Raw genomic sequence first — 20,497 nt, forward strand, 5'->3', positions numbered from 1 at the left:
AAATTATAAAAGGACTGGACAAGCTAGATGCAGGAAAAATGTTCCCAATGTTGGGCGAGTCCAGAACCAGGGGGCCACAGTCTTAGAATAAAGGGGAGGTCATTTAAGACTGAGGTGAGAAATAACTTTTTCACCCAGAGAGTTGTGAATTTATGGAATACCCTGCCACAGAGGGCAGTGGAGGCCAAGTCACTGGATGGATTTAAGAGAGAGTTAGATACTCTAGGGGGGCTAGTGGAGTCAAGGGATATGGGGAGAAGGCAGGCACGGGTTATTGATAGGGGAAGATCAGCCATGATCACAATGAATGGCGGTGCTGGCTCGAAGGGCCGAATGGCCTCCTCCTGCACCTATTTTCTATGTTTCTATGTACTTTTTACTTTACTTTTTGTTGAAATTAACAGAGGTGATGGAGGAAGGCATGGAACTGAGGACCAGAACTGGTGGCATGGATTCATAGAAACATAGAAACATAGAAACATAGAAAATAGGTGCAGGAGTAGGCCATTCGGCCCTTCGAGCCTGCACCGCCATTCAATATGATCATGGCTGATCATCCAACTCAGTATCCTGTACCTTCCTTCTCTCCATACCCCCTGATCCCTTTAGCCACAAGGGCCACATCTAACTACCTCCTAAATATAGCCAATGAACTGGCCTCAACTACCTTCTGCGGGAGAGAATTGCAGAGATTCACCACTCTCTGTGTGAAAAAAGTTTTCCTCATCTCGGTCCTAAAAGATTTCCCCCTTATCCTTAAACTGTGACCCCTTGTTCTGGACTTCCCCAACATCGGGAACAATCTTCCTGCATCTAGCCTGTCCAACCCCTTAAGAATTTTGTAAGTTTCTATAAGATCCCTCCTCAATCTTCTAAATTCTAGCAAGTACAAGCCGAGTCTATCCAGTCTTTCTTCATATGAAAGTCCTGACATCCCAGGAATCAGTCTGGTGAACCTTCTCTGTACTCCCTCTATGGCAAGAATGTCTTTCCTCAGATTAGGAGACCAAAACTGTTAGCAATACTCCAGGTGTGGTCTCACCAAGACCATGTACAACTGCAGTAGAACCTCCCTGCCCCTATACTCAAATCCTTTTGCTATGAATGCTAACATACCATTCACCTTCTTCACTGCCTGCTGCACCTGCATGCCTACTTTTAATGACTGGTGTACCATGACACCCAGGTCTCGTTGCATCTCCCCCTTTCCTAATCGGCCACCATTCAGATAATAATCTACTTTCCTGTTTTTGCCACCAAAGTGGATAACCTCACATTTATCCACATTATACTGCATCTGCCAAGCATTTGCCCACTCACCCAGACTATCCAAGTCACCTTGCAGCCTCCTAGCATCCTCCTCCCAGCTAACACTGCACCCCAGCTTTGTGTCATCCGCAAACTTGGAGATGTTGCATTTAATTCCCTCGTCCAAATCATTAATATATATCATAAATAGCTGGGGTCCCAGGACTGAGCCTTTACGGTACCCCACTAGTCACTGCCTGCCATTGTGAAAAGGACCCGTTTACTCCTACTCTTTGCGGATTCTCCTATTCAGTTTGTAGGAGAAGTGTCCGGAATGCATGTGGGGCATGAAGGGACGGCACGGTGGCACAGTGGTAGAGTTGCTGCCTTACAGCGCTTGCAGCGCCGGAGAACCGGGTTCGATCCTGACTACGGGTGCTGTCTGTACGGAGTTTGTACTCCAAAGTCGTACAGGTTTGTAAGGTTAATTGGCTTGGGTTTGCATACTTGGCATAAGTGTAAATTGTCCCTAGTGCAGGCTTGCGTGTTATTGTGCAGGGCTGGTAGGTGCAGAGTTGATGGGCCGAGCGGCCAGTTTCCACGCTGTATCTCTAAACTAAACTAAAGGGGGATTACATGAAAATATGAAAACAATGACCATGCAAATATTCAATGTCATGAAGCGTTAATCATGGAAGAAAAATATTAGCTGTAATCCATTTGTGACAAGCCAGTGCTGGCAGCAGGTGCAGGGAAAAGACACACCTGATCCTGACCAAAACGCAAAACAAACGAGAACGGGACAAATCGCCACGAGGGCGGGCGGCAGCAGTGGAAAAGAATACTGTTCATGACAAGAGGAAACTGAAGTGTTTCATGGAGCCATTCCTGGCTGCAGGGGGGAGAGATGAAGATCAACTGAAGGTAGTGGAGATGTACAGGAGGGCAGTCAGCGTCTGGAACGAGAAAAGATGGGTTAACATTTGTGTAAACTTCCTAAGAACTAAAGACAGGAAGATACGCTAGCATTCGCTAATGGGTCAACACCAAACCTCTTCAGATGAATTTAGTTTTAGTATACTTGAAAGATACAGCGCCCAAACAGGCCCTTCGGCCCGCCGAGTCTGTGCCGACCAGCGATCCCTGCACATTAGAAACATAGAAACATAGAAATTAGGTGCAGGAGTAGGCCATTCGGCCCTTCGAGCCTGCACCGCCATTCAATATGATCATGGCTGATCATCCAACTCAGTATCCCGTACCTGCCTTCTCTCCATACCCCCTGATCCCCTTAGCCACAAGGGCCACATCTAACTCCCTCTTAAATATAGCCAATGAACTGGCCTCAACTACCCTCTGTGGCAGAGAGTTCCAGAGATTCACCACTCTCTGTGTGAAAAAAAGTTCTTCTCATCTCGGTTTTAAAGGATTTCCCCCTTATCCTTAAGCTGTGACCCCTTGTCCTGGACTTCCCTAACATCGGGAACAATCGTCCTGCATCTAGCCTGTCCAACCCCTTAAGAATTTTGTAAGTTTCTATAAGATCCACTCTCAATCTCCTAAATTCTAGAGAGTATAAACCAAGTCTATCCAGTCTTTCTTCGTAATTAACACTATACTACGCACACTAGGGACAATTTATACATACACCAAGCCACAATTAAGCTACATACCTGTACATTCTTTGGAGTGTGGGAGGAAACAGGAGATCTCGAAGAAAACCCACGTGATCAGGGGGAGAACGCACAAACTCCGTACAGACGGCACCCGCAGTCGGGATCGAACCCGGGACTCCGGCGCTGCAAGCGCTGAAAGGCAGCAACTCTACCGCTGCGCCACCGCTGCTTGTTGAGAAACAACCTGTTGCGTTTGTATCCCACTATCTTTGTGTTTGCACTGTACTGTTTGATTCATCTCTACCCCATTGCGGACATTGGACTTTATAGAACATAGAACAGTACAGCACAAGAACAGGCTCTTCGGCCCACCAAGCTGTGCCGAACATGATGCCAAGACCAATCCTTATCTGCCCGTGCATAATCCATATCCCTTTATCTGTGGAAACGACGTGCTACTATGCTGAGAACTTTATTCTGCACTCTGTATTTCCCCTTGCTTAACCTATTGTACGAGTTTGGCTTGATTGGATGTTCCTTTAGAAAGATGAAGTGGAATTTATTTGGTCAGAGGGTGTCAAATCTGTGGAATTCTTTGGATATTTTTAAGGCAGAGATATATAAATTCTTGATTCGTACGTGTGTCAGGGGTTATGGAGAGAAGGCTGGAGAATGGAGTTGGGAGGGAGGGAGAGATAGATCAGCCATGATTGAATGGTGGAATAGACTTGATGGGCCGATTGGCCTAATTCTGCTCCTATCACTTATGAACATGAATTTATAAACGCCCTGGACACTTACAGTGCATTTAGTGTTCTTTTCATTCACATGCAAGTGATAATTCAGTAATTTGGTGACAATTGATAATAATAATAGTTGACAATAACAAACCCTAAACCTAAACCTTTAAGTTTCTAATACGGGCTCGCTTAATCTCCACATCACTCACTGAAGTTATAATTAAATCAGAGTTGAAAAGTATGGAAGCTGGGATATTTTCACACATCAAGCCTTGATATCCGTTACATGCATGTGTTCTTTCTAAACTACTGCTTTAAGGAATGTTTGACAACAGGTCTGCAGAATGCCTTGAGTCATGTTACCATGTTGTAGGCACCAAGTTATTGCAAGCTGATGGTTTTAGCATGTCTCACGTTGATTGGGACTGTCAATAACCCGTCGAGGTGTTGGGATTTTGTTGCAAACTTCTTGTACACAAGCTGAAGCGTGAATCATTGACGACTTTGAGTTTAGTTTAGTTTGGTTTAGTTTAAAGATACAGCGCGGAAATAGGCCCATCGGCCCACTGAGTCCGCATCGACCTGCCATCCCCCGCACAATAACACTATCCTACACATACTAGAGATCATTTACATTTATACCAAGCCAATTAACCTACAAACTTGTAGGTATTTGGAGTGTGGGAGGAAACCGAAGATCTCGGAGATAAACCCCGCTACCCTAAACACTGGGGACAATTTATAATTTTACCAAAGCCAATTAACCTACAAACCTGCAAATGGATCGATTGTAATCATGTGGTACACAAACATGCTGGAGAAACTCAGCGGGTGCAGCAACATCTATGGAGCGAAGGAAATAGGCAACGTTTCGGGCCGAAATCCTTCTTCAGACTGATCATGTATTGTCTTTCTGCTGACTGGTTAGCACACAAGGAGAACATACAAAATTCCATGGTCAGGATCGAACCTGCGTCTCTGGCACTTTAAGCGCTGTAAGGCAGCAACTTCACCCCTGCGCCACCGTGTTGCCCTATTTCAGATAGTTGCATCAGGTATATAGATCTAACCTGTATGTACAGGAGTGGGAGCCGTGACTGAAAATGCTTCATTTAGTTTGGTTTAGTTTAGTTTAGTTTAGTTTATTGTCAATGTACAGTGAAAAGCTTTTTGTTGCGTGCTAACAAGTCTGTAGAAAGACAATACATGATTACAATCCATCCATTTACAATGTACAGATACATGATAAGGGAATAATGTTTAGTGCAAGGTTAAGCCAGCGAAGTCCGATCAAGGGTAGTCCGAGGGTCACCAAAGAGGTAGAGGGTAGTTCAGCACTGCTCTCTGGTTGTGGTATGTGTGTTGTGTGCGGCTGGCGAAACAAATACTTTAGGCAGCGTGTCTTTTAACAATTGCCAAAAAATAGCATGCGAGGAGCATTTGAAGGCTCGGTGCCAATGGCCGTGACCATATAGTTGAGCAGCTTTCTCACATCATCTATGAGGGATTGTTGATATTTGGTTATATCATACCACTGGCATCTTTGTGTCTCTGTAGGTCATACATTTTTGACTGTTTTACTGTTCTTTTTACAATCCATGTTCTCGAGACATCTAAATCCAAATTTATTATTTATTTATGTTATGACATCGGTTGGAAGCTGCATACCAAATCTCGTTCCGCTTATGTGCAATGACAATAAAATATATTATTATTATTATTATTATTATTATTATTATTATTATTATTATTATTATTATTATTATTATTTTTATTATTAGATCAGAACTATTATTTTGCTTCTAAATAATCGTAGCTGTCTTACCTCAAGATGGTTGCAGAATTTCAGTTGTCCGTGAATCTGGTCATTCTTGTTTCGAGCGCTTGGCGTGTGTTATCATGTGCTCCAGGTACTCGGTGGAGCTGTTGGTTCTCACCTTTGTCACATGTTGGTGGACATAAGATCCAACTTATCACCACTATATTCCCCCATGGTTGTAAAGGCGACACTTTTCATGCTGAGTCAGGGGATATGGGGCGAAGTCAGGAACGGGGGTACTGATTGGGGATGATCAGCCATGATCACATTGAATGGCGGTGCTGGCTCGAAGGGCTGAATGGCCTACTCCTGCACCTATTGTCTATTGTCTATAACCTCCTTTCAAAAATGTTTGCTTGGTTTTATTAGGAAATGAGAAGGGTCAGTGTTAGTCTTAAGTTGACTAGATGCTAAAGTTTGGTCATCCATCTCAGTCTTACTATTTCTCTCTCTCTCTAACATTTTCTTTAAGTTGCTCCTTAAAACTTACCCCCCGTGATGAATCTTTTCTAAAGGGCCTGTCCCACGAGCATGCGACTGCATGCGGCAAGTGCGACCTAACGTGGTCGCTTGAGCCGTACGGCTTTGCGGGGCGGGTCCCACTTCGATCGCCTGAGCCGTATGGAGTTGTGCGGAGCTGGTCCCGACATTGTGCGGGGCTCCGAAAAACTGACAATCAAAAATTCCGCGCGGCAACGGCAACGCCTGCCGGCCCGCAGCCATATTGAGGCCGTACGCACCGCCTCGACGGGCATATGCACCATCTCGACGCCGTACGCAGCATCTTGACGGCGTACGCTTAGCGCAAACTTCCCGCGACTTCGCTCGAACTTCACGTCAACTCGTACGGGATCACTCGACCCCCGCGCGTCCCCCCGTGGGACAGGCCCTTTACAGTGCCAGAGACCCAGGTTCGATCCTGGCTACAGGTGCTGTCTGTAAAGAGTTTGTACGTTCTCCCCGTGAACTACGTGGGTTCTCTCTGGGTGCTCAGGTTCCCTCCCACACACAAAAGATGTACAGGATTGCAGGTTACTTGGGTTTGGTAAAATTGCAAATTGTCCCAAGCGTTTTGGGAAGTGTTAGTGAGTGGGGATCACTAGTCTGCTCGGATTCAGGGGCCAAAGAAGCGGATTCCACGCTGTATCTCTAAACTAAAACTAAACTAATATCACCTGACAGCTTTTCACTGTACCTCGGCACACGTGACAATAATCTAAAGTAAACTAAATCTTAGATAGACACAAAAAGCTGGAGTAACTCAGCGGGTCAGACAGCATCTCTTGAGAAAAGAACTGATCCAAAAGCACTGACCCAAAACGTCACCTATTCCTTCTCTCCAGAGAGTTACTGAGTTACGCCAGAATTTTGTGTCTATCTTCGGTTTAAACCAACATCTGCAGTTCCTTCCTACACATAAACTAAATCTTATTTGGCTTAGTATTCAGTTTTGTTCGATTAAGCTCCTCTTCCTTAGCTAGTGTGAAATGTTTTACTGTGCTAAAAGCGATATTAAAAATTCTTATTATTGTAAGCTTGGATTGTATAGGGATTAGTATGTTGACAAGTGGTCAGATTGATGCGTGTACACTACCCACATGCACGTTCCATAGAAGTCACACACATCCTTTCACAGAAAGCCTCTCAAAATCAATCATGACAAGGATCAGATAAAGTCACTTTTAAATGTCTGAAATCAAATATTTCATTTCAAACATGAAACTCCTTTTACATTTTATTAATCCTAGAAGCAAGCGTTTTTTGATTGTACTGTTCATTTAACTATCAAACTTAAATGATGTGTAGGAAGGAACTGCAGATGCTGGTTTACACCGAGATGGACACAAAACGCTGGAGTAATTCAGCGAGTCAGGCAGCTTCGGGTCGAGACCCTTCTTCAGACTGAGAGTCAGGGGAGAGGGAATCTAGAGGTGTGAAAATGTACGTGAGTTTGTTTCTATAACATGCAGAGAATAAGAATGTTGATTTGTACTTGGTATTAAGTCCCGCAGTGTTGGATATTTTATAATGTATGGTATGCTGTGTTTCATAATGCACTCAAAGTGAAAGAGTTTATCAGATTCATTTGATAATACACTTTGCTGTGACTAACTTAGTGTTGGTCTGGAGGGTGAATATTCAGGCAGAGAAACAGCTGGAGTAGAAAAAGGATCTGCTCTACTACAACCGTGGCTGATGGAGTTCACGATGCGGACTATCACATTACAAGGACATTTCCATCAGTTGGGTTCTTCTGTCATGCTGCTGTCAGGATCCGTCGTGCAGTTATTGTCGTATGGAAATGTCAAGGACATGCGTCGTTGCCACTTTCTTCACAGCCAGCCCTGCTGGTGTGTCGGTTGGTGCAACATTTAGCACCGGCCGTTCCCCCTGCTGCACAAGCAATGGCCGCACTACAAACCATCGACCTAACAGCTGTATTCACTGCCTCGAGCTTTAAAAAGAAAGCAGTCGCCACAAATGTCGCGCAGCAGGCAAGGGACTCTGCAGCCTCGTCTAAAAAAGTAAAATCATTTGTTTTCTTTGAGGTGGAGATTCTGGATGCCAAGAACAAGGAACAGCTATGCTTCCTGGACAAGGTGAGAGCCTAAACACTTACAAATGCCTTGGCTACCATTGTGGCTTAACAAACACTTATAGTATTAACTTTATTTTAAAATAAAGCAACTTTGAAATGTATCTAAACAAATATTTCACTCACAGAACCTTTATAAAAGTTGGCAGCATTTAATGAGAATCCAGTCACATTTTTCATCTAGTGTAAAGTTCTTAAATGCTTGAAGGGTAGTTTTTTTTTTGTTTAAAAATTATTTTTTTTATTAGAAGCTAAAATATTATGTTACATAGTATAGTTACATTTTATAGTAAAATACTTTTCATGTACATCACTCATACATTATTAAAATGTTCAATTGTGGATTGATTCTGCTTCTAGTTTTTTTTAATATAGATAGAAAGAGAAGGGTAGTTTTGAATGTGATTTGGTTAACAAGTGTAAAAATTGTGCTTTCGCCGAGGACAACTTTGTTGCAGAGCAGTTTGAGATTTCTTTAGGCACTGTGATGCTGCCTCGAACTAGAATGTCATTTTAACAAATAATCATGTCCTCAGTGTGGGCGAGCACATTACTGGGACATGTACAGCTCGGTTACATTTGCTCGTAAAGTTATTATTGCAAAAGTCAGCACTCTTTCCTTCTTAAGAATCGCAAGCAAGCAGTTTCACTGAGCACTTTTCATTCATCTCTTGCTCAGGTCGAACCAAATGCCACAGTTGGAGAAATAAAATCCATGTTCCACAAGTCATGTGAGTCAAACCTTTGGCAATAATTCCAGTGCACCTTAAGCAGTGTACAAATGTTATTTGTAAACTAATCTGACTATTGTTTACATTTAGTTCATCAATTGCTTTGCTTTCTCCTACCGAGACTCATTGTTAAAGACGCATTAGCTCTTATAGCGAAGATAGAAGTTTTTGTCTTGTGGAAGCTGTGGAATAGGAGCGTTGGTTTGGTGTGGGAGGTGGTAAGCTATTTCGTGTAAATCCATTTTGCGTGGATGACAATTCCTGGATCTGGGTTATTTATTCCCCCACCAGCTGCCCACAAGGATAAATTTAACAACCCATTACAATGAAGACGTACCCAATGAAATCTGATTAGGCAGAAAACGTCGGTAGCCATGGAAAGATCAATGGAGGCCCCCCCCCCTCCATTGATCTTTCCATGTTTTCTGCCTAATCAGATTTCATTTGCCCCCCGGGCATTCAAAGATAAGGTTGTTTGGGTATACACTCACTCCTGAGATCTAAAGCTCTCCGGATGACCAGAGATTATTGAAGATCAAAAGAAAAGAAGGTTATGATGAATGTCAGACTCGTATTGAAGTCCAGAGCCAAGCGTAAACATATAATACAGCTGAGAGGGAAAGATGAGGTTCAAAGTCTGAATGAGAATAGATTAGCCGGGCACTTAAAAGGGAGCATTAATCTTCTATAAATTTATATATGGTCTAAGATTTGGCAAATGAAGGGAAGAGTAATTATAGGGCCTAAATGAGTCACTCACATGATGACCGAAGAAGGGTTTCGGCCCGAAACGTTGCCTATCTCCTTCGCTCCATAGATGCTGCTGCACCCGCTGAGTTTCTCCAGCATTTTTGTGTACTTTCCATTTTCCAGCATCTGCAGTTCCTTCTTAAACACTCACATTATGTTCATAAGTTCCAGCAGCAGAATTAGGCCATTCGGCCCATCAGGTGAACTTCACCATTCAATCATGGCTGTTCTCTCAACCCCATTCTCCTGCCTTCTCCCCATAACCCCTCACACCCGCACTAATCAAGAAAGTCTCCCAGGTACAGGCAATAGGAGAGCTGCTCTTTTTGATATTAATATTAAATGACGTAAACTTGGGATCACATCATTATTTCAAAGTTCTCTTCAAAATCAATTCCTACACTATCTCCACTTCTCCCACATTTGTGTAAGTGTTGGTTTCGCCTTCTCGTGGTGACTGACTAGATTTCTCCTTGATACTCCACTTTCCTCCCACAAACTAACGATGTGCTAGTATATGAATGGCTGCTGTACATTTACAAGGATGTTGCCAGGACTCAAGGGCCTGTTCTATAGGGAGAGGTTGAGCAGTTTAAAGCCCTATCCCACAGTACGAGTTCATTCCAAGAGCTCTCCCGAGTTAAAAAAAAAAATCACTCGTGGTAAGCACGGAGAATGAACGTAGCGAGTACGTCAGAGCTCGGGGACGTCTCTTTGTGGCTCGTAACGCCAACAGCAGGTACTCGGGAAGACTCGCTAACGGCAGGTAAGCACGGGAAGACTCGTGAAGATTTTTCAACATGGTGAAAAATGTCCACGAGAGCCCCGAGTACCGACGAGCGGATATTACCGTAAATCTCCGAGTTCGAATCAGGGCAAACTCGGGAGAGCTCTTGGAATGAACTCGTACCGTGGGACAGGGTTATTAGGACTCTATTCCTTGGAGTGCAGGAGGTTGAGGGGTGATCTTATAGAGGTGTACAAAATCTTGAGAGGAATTGATAGGGTAGACACACAGAGTCTCTTGCTCAGAGTAGTGGAATCGAGAACCAGAGGACATAGGTTTAAGGTGAGGGGGGAAGGTTTAATAGGAATCTGAGGGCCAACATTTCCATGCAAAGGGTGGTGGGTATATGGAAAAAGCTGCCAGTGGAGGTAGTTGAAGCAGGTACTATCACAACGTTTAAGCAACATTTAGACAGGTCCATGGATAGGACAGGTTCAGAAGGATATGGGCCAAAACTTTGACCTGCTGATTTCCCCGGCAGTTTGTCATTTGGCAAGCGATAGGTGGAATGGACTGCAAGGAAAGATGGCGTTGAGGCCACAGGTATATGCACAAATGTCATAGTCATGGAGTCATAAAGTCGTACAGGCCCAACTTTCCCACACCAACCAACATGTCCCATTTACACTAGTCCCACCTGCCTGCATATGGTCCATATCCCTCTAAACTTGTCCTATCCATGTACCTTAATGTTTCTTAAATGTTACGATAGTACTTGCCTCAACTGCTTCTTCTGGCAGCTCGTTCCATACACCCACCACCCTTTGAGTGAGAAAGTTACCCCTCAGGTTCCTGTTAAACCTTTCCCCCATTTCCTTAATCTCATGTCCTCTGGTTCTCGATTCGCCTACTCTGGGCAAAGGACTCTGCGCGTCAATCTATTCTCATGTTTTTTATGTAAACCACTGTAAGATCAATATTTGTGTTCAATATTTATGTATTGTTTAAATGCCCCGTCCAAAACAGGCCACGTATAAAATCGTACACATAGTCCCAGTAAAGGGTCATGTTCAGAAATCTTTTAAAAAAGGATACAGGATCTTTGGCTTTATTAATAGCACACAAGCAAGGAAGTTATGCTAGGCATCTCTAAATGATTGGTTGACTGGAACACTGTGTTGAATTCATACGATCACACTTGACGCAGGATGTCTAAGCCTTGGAAAGTGGAAACAATGGCGGGAGTCTCCAGTTGTTTGGTGAGACTTCAGAGTTAGGATTGGCCCCTGATGACCAGATAACAGAAAAATAAGTTTTAATGGAAGGATTCAAAACTGACAGTGTAAGTGGGGAGAATCTGCCCCTAATGCCAAGGGTGCAATAGCCTTACGATACTATTCTAATTTAATTGGCAGAAGATCAGAGGGATTTTGCGCAGGATGTTTTTTGTATGGAGCAAGTTGCATTATCTGAACATAGGTCCAGGAGTAACTTTGGAGAGGGAATAAGTTCATGTGATAGGAGAGGAATTGGGCCATTCGGCCCATCAAGTCTACACCGCCATTCAGTCATGGCTGATCAATCTCTCCCTCCAAACTCCAAGCTCCTGTGGCAATGGGGGGAGGGGGGTAGGTCATCAATATTGCTGGGCAGTATTCATAGCATCATTCATAGGATCTGAAAACAGACCATTCATAGGAACTTGCAGGATGTGTTAATTCTAGTTTAAAAAAAGGCACAACGTGCTGGAGTAACTCAGCGGGTCAGGCAGCATCTCTGGAGAACATGGAGAGGTGACGTTTTGGGTCAGGACCCGTCTTTAGCTAATTCTAGTCTTCAGCTAAACCATCTCCACATAGAACGCTCTTCACAAATAAGGTGAACCCAGGTGAGCAGAAGTAATTGTTGAGTGGGCCCCGTGACCACGTGGGTTTTCTCCGGGTGCACCGGTCTCCCCCCACACTCCAAAGACGTACAGGTTTGTAGGTTAATTTGGCTTCAGTAAAAAATCGTAAATCGACCCTGACGCGTAGGATAGTGCTAGTGTGCAACGATCGCTGGTCGGCGCGGACTCGGTGGGTCAAGGGGCCTGTTTCCGTGCTGTATCTCTACACTAAACCAAACTAAGCCACGGACAATAAGGCAGATGAGCAGAAGTAAGTTTGGGTGGGCATAATTCAGTTGTATCACACCTCCCAAAGGGATGGTGCCCCAGTGGGAAATTCAGTCTCCTCATTCCAGCACCTCTCCATTGCAAGCTCGTTACTGCTGTGTGACACTTTGCTATAACAGATAAATTCTATTTTTTGCATCTCCTTTTTTTAGACCCCCAGTGGTATCCAGCAAGACAATCCATCAGGTTAGATCCCAGTAAGTACCGTACAGCAATCGATCATCCGGTTTGCTTTATTCCATTTGAAATGATCCAGTTTGTACACTGTGAGTCAGATATGGTTAATTTAATGATTCAATTAGACTTTATTGTCACATGTGCAGTGTAATGCTTTGTTTTGCGTACAACCTGGCTAAATCATATAGTGGACATCACCTAGGCAGTACATAAGTGTTGACAAAGTGACAAAACTAAGACAAAGTTACCTCCAAACCATGCCATTAAATCCCAGAATTAATTAATGATTTGGCGTATACTGACCAGCCCCACCACTGAACCAATGCAAAGCCATTTTAGTTGCAAACACATCCTATGATTGAATCAGGAAACCGTAAAATAGCCTGGCATCTGTTCCTTACTCTCTACCTATTTGTTGTAAAGGTGTTTCTCCTGTGTTATGCAGGACCTGTCAAAGGGCGGATGAGCTTCTAGTGAGCCATCGGCCATCCACAATTCAGTAGAAGTTGCGATCACTGTCGTACATAGCGTTGTAAGGAATGATGATAAAGCACACACACCAAAATCCTATACTTCCAGTGGCTTTGCATTTATACAATGCCTTTCATACTCTCAGGACGCCCCCTTATGCTGCAAAGCCAATCTCTTTGTGTCCTTTTGTGTAATCCAGCATCTGCAGTTCCTTGTTTCTGCCAGTTAATGATAACGGTTTCAATGTATGGACACTGTGACAATGCAGGCACCAATAATATGTAGGAAGGAACTGCAGATGCTAGTTTACACCGAAGATGGACACAAAGTGTTGGAGTAACTCAGCGGGTCAGGTAGAATCTGGAGAATAGGTGATGTTTCGGGTTGGAATCTATCCATCACCGATTTCTTTTAGGCACCAATGGCAGAGGAGGTGGGGTAGCTCTGTTGGTGAGGGATGAAATTCAGTCCCTTGCAAGGGGTGACATAGGGACTGACAATGTAGAGTCGCTGTGGATAGAATTGGGGAATTGTAAATGTAAGACACTAATGGGAGTTATCTGCAGGCCCCCAAACAGTAGCCTGGATGTAGGGTGCAAGTTGATGCAGGAGTTAACATTGGCATGTAACAAAAGTAATGCCACTGTGGTTATGGGAGATTTCTGTATGCAGGTAGACTGGGAAAATCAGGGTGGTTCTGGACCCCAAGAAAGGGAGTTTGTAGAGTGTATCCGAGATGGATTCTTAGAGCAGCTTGTACTGGAGCCTACCAGCGAGAAGGCAATTCTGGATTTAGTGTGATCTAATGAACCAGATTTAATAAGGGAACTCAAGGTAAAGTAGGTAGTGACCATAATATGATAAGTTTTAATCTGCAATTTGAGAGGGAGAAGGTTAAATCAGAAGTGTCAGTGTTGCAGTTAAACAAAGGGGACTATGAAGGCATGAGAGAGGAGCTGGCCAAGGTCGACTGGAAAAGGATCCTAGCATGAATGACGGTGGAACAACAATGGCAGGAATTTCTGGGCATAATCCAGAAGATGCAGAATCATTTCATTCCAAAGAGGAAGAAAGATTCCAAGGGGGGTAAGAGGCAACTGTGGCTGACAATAGATGTTAGGGATGGAATAAAACTAAAAGAAAAGGTGTATAACATAGCAAAGAGTAGCAGGAAACCAGAGGATTGGGACATTTTCAAAGGACAACAGAAGGTAACAAAAAGGGCAATATGGGGAAAAAAGACAAAGTACGAGGGTAAGCTGGCCAAGAATATAAAGAAGGATAGTAAAAGCTTCTTTAGGTATGTTAAGAGAAAAAGATTAGTAAAGTCAAATGTGGGTCCCTTGAAGGCAGAAACGGATGAAATTATTATGGGGAACAAGGAAATGGCAGAAGAGTTGAACAGGTACTTTGATTCTGTCTTCACTAAGGAAGACACAAACAATCCCCCAGATGTACCAGAGGAGCTGAAAGAAATTTGCATTAGGCGAGAAATAGTATTGGGTAGACTGATGGGACTGAAGGCTGATAAATCCCCAGGGCCTGATGGTCTGCATCCCAGGGTTCTCAAGGAGGTGGCTCTAGAAATCATGGCCACATAGGTGATCATTTTCCAATGTTATACAGATTCAGGATCAGTTGCTGTGGATTGGAGGGTAGCTAATGTTATCCCACTTTTCAACAAAGGAGTGAGAGAGACTAATCTTTTGGAATTTTTTGAGGATGTGACAAGTGAAATGGATGAAGGCGAGCCAGTGGATGCAGTATATCTGGACTTTCAGAAAGCCTTTGATAAGGTCCCACACAGGAGATTTATGGGCAAAATTAGAGCACATGGTATTGGGGGTAGGATATTGACAAGGATAGAGAATTGGTTGGCAGACAGGAAACAAAGAGTAGGAATAAACGGGTCCCTATCCGAATGGCAGGCAGTGGCGAGTGGAGTGCCGCAAGGCCCAGTGCTGGGGCTGCAACTATTTACAATAAACTGTATATTAGTGATTTAGCCGATGGGATTAAAACAATAGAAAATTTGCAGATGACACAAAGCTGGGTGGCAGCGTGAACTGCGAAGAGCATACTAGGAGGTTGCAGGGTGACTTGGACAGGTTGAGTGAGTGGGCAGATGCAGTGTAATGTAGATAAACGTGAGGTTATCCACTTTCGACGGCAAGAACAAGGAGGCAGATTATTATCTCAATGGTGTCTGATTAGGAAAAAGGGAAGTGCAACGAGACCTGGGTGTCCTTGTACACCAGTCACTGAAAGTAAACATACAGGTACAGCAGGCAGTGAAGAAAGCTAATGGCATGTTGGCCAACATGATGAGAGAATTTAAGTATAGTAGTAAAGAGGTCCTTCTGAAGTTGTACAGGGCCCTGGTGAGACCACATCTTGAGTATTGTGTGCAGTTTTAGTGTGCAATTCTAATTTGAGGACGGACATCCTTGCTATAGAGGCAGTTCTGCATAAATTCAGTAGGTTAATCCCCAGGATGGTGGGATTGTCATATAACTTCTTCTTGCGTATGGCGTGCACAGCCTAAAGTTGCAGGACAACTTGTTCTATTTGATCTTATTTGGTTGTGCACGCCGGGTTGATTGCTTTCGTCGAAACAGGGCGGACCATGTGAAGGTTGCAATCTTCCACCCCACTGTCATATGAGGAAAGATTGGAAAGACTGGGCTTGTATCACTGGAATTTAGAAGGATGAGAAGGAATCTTATAGAAGCATATAACATTATGAAAGGACTGGACAAGCTAGATGCAGGAAAAATGTTCCCAATGTTGGGGGAGTCCAGAACCAGGGGCCACAGTCTAAGAATAAAGGAGAGGCCATTTAAACTGAGATGAGAAAAAATCATTTCATCCAGTTGTAAATTTGTGGGATTCTCTGCCTCAGAAGGGAGTAGAGGCCAATTCACTGGATGGATTTAAAAGAGAGTTAGACAGAGCTCTAGGGGCTAGTGGAATCAAGGGATATGGGGAGAAGGCAGGCACGGGTTACTGATTGTGGATGATCAGCCATGATCACAATGAATGGCGATGCTGGTTCGAAGGGCTGAATAGCCTCCTATTGCACCTATTTTTTATGTTTCTATGTTTCTAATGATAGCTGATGGCTGTGTGGGCACTGCTACATGCAGGCAACAATGAGGTCAGAGTAAGCTCCCATGCAATGGCATAATCTGGTATTCAGGAGGAGAAGTAGTGATATCTGTGTTGATTTAAAGTTTTAATTTTCCAATAGGAACTTACATCATTGAGTGACATAGGATTTCCCCGAGTCAAGAACTGAACTGAAGGAATGCATGTGCAGATTGGGGAAGAGCTACAAAGTACTTGTCTATTCCAGTCTCACAGTACTTTGGCAACATTTAATACCACATTTTGAAAGTGAACTGAGGATATGGCTGAACAGAAAAAACATTGCAGGGAAAGGGAAGGAGAGCTGAACTACCTGCATTGCTATTTAAAAGAGTCAGTACAAGCTGAATGGGCCAAATGGCCTTCTTCTATGGTCTGCTCATAAGTTCATAAGTAATAGGAGCAGTATTAGGCTATTTGGCCCATCGCGTCTACTCCAGCATTCAATCATGGATAATCTATCTCTCCCACCCAACCCCGTTCTCCTGCCTCCTCCCCATAACCTGTGACACCTGTACTAATCAAGAATCTATCTATCTCTGCCGTAAAAAATATCCATTGACTTGGCCTCCACAGCCTTCTGCGGCAATGAATCTCACAGATCCACCGCCCTCTGACAAAATAAATTCCTCCTCATCTCCTTCCTAAAGCAACATCCTTTAATTGTGAGACTGTAACCTCTGGTCCTAGACTATCCCACTCATGGAAAAATACTCTCCACGTCCACTCTATCCGGGGGCTGCCTATCCCGTGACTGGTGACGCTGATTGTCGGCGATGTTTGCGCAGGGTTGTGTTCCAAACCTTTTTAGGTGAATCGAGTTTATTTTAAGTGGGGGGGGGGGGGAGAATGTTGCAGACACAATCACCACTTGAACATAAAAACAAATACTGGAGACACAGCCATATTTTTGGAGTCCCAACCGCGTCCGCATTTATTAGCTTGTCCTGACATGAAGACAATGGCAACCTCCCTGTCACTTGCACTCCATTTAGTTCATTGAGCCTGATCAAGAATCTGGTCTCCTTTTCCAAACCGACGGGAGGAGGAGGGGATTGAATGTGGTGCCTGACTGACTTACAGTTAACACACTCTGTTTATCCACCTTGATAGTCCTGGAATGTCAGCAATGCTCACTGCCGAAGGGGACCGCTTGTGGTGGCCTATTGGGCAACCAGTGGACGTGGCAGTCTGATTCACGGAGCTGAAACTAACACTGACTGAGGGACTGGTCAATCCACCATTCACTGTGTTGGGGCAAAGCACAGACATCTCAGACACTGCACCAGTATAAAGTACAACCCACCACTAAAACATTAAAACACTGAAGATCATGGAAGACATCCTCATTGAAACAGAACAGCACCATGTCACTATCATCATTAGGTTTGTAGGTTAATTATCTTGGCATAGTAAAAATTGTCCCTGGTGTAGGATAGTGTTAGGATGCGGGGATCGGCGGTCGGTGCAGATCCGGTGGGCCGAAGGGCCTGTTTCCACGCTGTATCTCTAAACTAAACTAAACATTATGGCAATTGGAAGACAAAAACATTACAAACGCTGAAAATCTGCAATAACAATTGTTTCTCATCACCTGCGGTCGGTTTCATTTCACCAGCAGAGTATTTGCGTGATTTTCTGTTTTTGTAACTTTTACAATAAGTGTGTGGGGGGTTTGTGGTTGGTTTGGGTTCCACGGTTTCTGCTCTGGACTTGAAGTTCCTTCTGAACGGATGCTTTGTATTGCAAGCCCCAAGCAGGGTCTGTCACTGTGCTGTTCATTTCTTCCTCAGAGGGAAAATGCGTCAGGGATGACGAAGTGTTGCAAACGCTCCCGGTCGGCACCACCGCAACCTTCTACTTCAAAGACCTTGGCTCCCAGGTTGGCTGGACTACGGTGAGTCTCACTGCCTCCTCTGGGGATCGGAGGAATCCCTGCTCGAGACCGGCGGCCAGTAGCGTGACGTAGGGCACAGTGGTGTCAATGAACAACATATAGAGAATATAGAGCAGTGCAGCACACAAACAAGACATTCCCACTACAATGTCTGCTCTGTCATTATTCTGGGTCATATGGGTAGTGTTTTATATATTTTTTATTTTTTAATCAAAAATACTTATTCAGGTATTAAAACATATACAACACAATAAAAACAAAACAGAGCCCACCACCATATTACAAGACAAACAAATATACAAAATAAACTACTATGCAATGATGTTACAATCCTTGTCAAGGATGAGTTCAACACTCCGCGGTGCCCAGCGGTCCCGGAAATTCCCAAGGGTGCCCCCGGATAGTCCCTCTCTCATACCACCTGGGGCAGACGTAACCCCGGAAAAGGGGCAGGCAGCCGGCTCGGGCAGAGCCCTCTTCCGCCTGGCGCCGTGACCCGCGGATGGCCAGCTTGTCCAGGCCCAGGAGCAACCCAACCAGGACATCTTCGGCCCTACCCTCTCCCCTACGCACAGGGTGACCAAAGATGAGGACGGTGGGTGTGAAGTGCAGCCAGAAGGCAAGGAGCAGCCCCTTTAGATAATGGGACTGGGGCTGCAGCCTCACACACTCCATATACACGTGGTGCACAGACTCTCTTCCGGCCGGCAAAAGTGACAGGCGGATGTCATTAGGGTTTTGGAATTATTATTGTCACCTGTACCAAGATACAGTGAAAAGCTTTCGTTTACAAGCTACCCAATTAAATCGGATAATACTATACTTAAGTACCATCAAGCCACACACAAACGCAGCAGGTCGAGCAAAGAGAACAATATCAGAGTGCAGACTGTAGTTTTGCAGTAGTGTAGAGTTTCTGAGAAAAAGTCCAATGTCCGCGATGAAGCAGGTTGGGAGACCAGGACTTACACTGCAACGTATTGGAGGACTGTTCAGAAGTCTGATAACAGAGGGGAAGAAGCTGTGGCTGTGTCTGGTGGTAGGTGTTTACAAGCTTATAATATCCTCTGGTATTCTGTATCTTCTGAAATACAGTACATGCTACTGATACTTCTAAAGCTTGAGAACATGTCATCACCAGACCTTCCGATTCTCCCCGCGAGGCCAGGGCTACAGAAGATGGGGGTTCCGTCTCTTATGAATTAAATAAGTCTCGAGCAAGAGTGAAACACCACCGTATGAAGAATAATCAAGCAACATTCATGAACACCAGGGGGCGACGACGATGGCTGCCTAGCCAACGGTCTGTCTGTCTTTTCTGTCTGTTTTGTTATTTTAAGTAAGCGTTAAAAGTATGTTTTAGAAACATAGAAACTTAGAAATTAGGTGCAGGAGTAGGCCATTCGGCCCTTCGTGCCTGCACCGCTATTCAATATGATCATGGCTGATCATCCAACCCAGTATCCTGTACCTGCCTTCTCTCCCATACCTCCTGATTCCTTTAGCCACAAGGGCCACATCTAACTCCCTCTTAAATATAGCCAATGAACTGGCCTCGACTACCCTCTGCGGCAGAGAGTTCCAGAGATTCACCACTGTGTGTGAAAAAAGTTCTTCTCATCTCGGTTTTAAAGGATTTCCCCCTTATCCTTAAGCTGTGACCCCTTGTCCTGGACTTCCCCAACATCGGGAACAATCTTCCTGCATCTAGCCTGTCCAACCCCTTAAGAATTTTGTAAGTTTCTATAAGATCCCCTCTCAATCTCCTAAATTCTAGAGAGTATAAACCAAGTCTATCCAGTCTTTCTTCATAAGACAGTCCTGACATCCCAGGAATCAGTCTGGTGAACCTTCTCTGCACTCCCTCTATGGCAATAATGTCCTTCCTCAGATTAGGAGACCAAAACTGTACGCATACTCCAGGTGTGGTCTCACCAAGACCCTGTACAACTGCAGTAGAACCTCCCTGCTCCTATACTCAAATCCTTTTGCAATGAAAGCTAACATACCATTCGCTTTCTTCACTGCCTGCTGCACCTGCATGCCTACCTTCAATGTCTGGTGTACCAGGTCTCGCTGCATCTCCCCCTTTCCTAATCGGCCACCATTTAGATAATAGTCTGCTTTCCCGTTTTTGCCACCAAAATGGATAATCTCACATTTATCCACATTATACTGCATCTGCCAAACATTTGCCCACTCACCCAGCCTATCCAAGTCACCTTGCAGTCTCCTAGCATCCTCCTCACAGCTAACACTGCCCCCCAGCTTAGTGTCATCCGCAAACTTGGAGATATTGCCTTCAATTCCCTCATCCAGATCATTAATATATATTGTAAATAGCTGGGGTCCCAGCACTGAGCCTTGCGGTACCCCACTAGTCACTGCCTGCCATTGTGAAAAGG

General features: G+C 44.3%; 1 protein-coding gene across 4 annotated transcripts in view; it reads left to right on the top strand.

Moving 5' to 3' along the window:
- Positions 1-20,497, top strand: part of LOC129700768 (very-long-chain enoyl-CoA reductase-like) — a 79,388-nt gene that overhangs the window by 42,662 nt on the left and 16,229 nt on the right. For 2 of the 4 annotated variants that reach the window (XM_055641453.1, XM_055641451.1), the window contains exons 2-5: positions 7,973-8,023; positions 8,699-8,750; positions 12,553-12,597; positions 17,989-18,092. In XM_055641453.1, the coding sequence (XP_055497428.1) occupies positions 8,735-8,750; positions 12,553-12,597; positions 17,989-18,092 (165 nt within the window). In that variant the 5' untranslated portion in view covers positions 7,973-8,023; positions 8,699-8,734. Of the gene's footprint in view, positions 1-7,768; positions 8,024-8,698; positions 8,751-12,552; positions 12,598-17,526; positions 17,582-17,988; positions 18,093-20,497 lie in introns of those variants that run through there. The other 2 variants (XM_055641450.1, XM_055641454.1) reach the window with 2 other exon arrangements.

The sequence above is a fragment of the Leucoraja erinacea genome, chromosome 10 (assembly GCF_028641065.1).
Source record: "Leucoraja erinacea ecotype New England chromosome 10, Leri_hhj_1, whole genome shotgun sequence".
NCBI lineage: Eukaryota > Metazoa > Chordata > Chondrichthyes > Rajiformes > Rajidae > Leucoraja > Leucoraja erinaceus.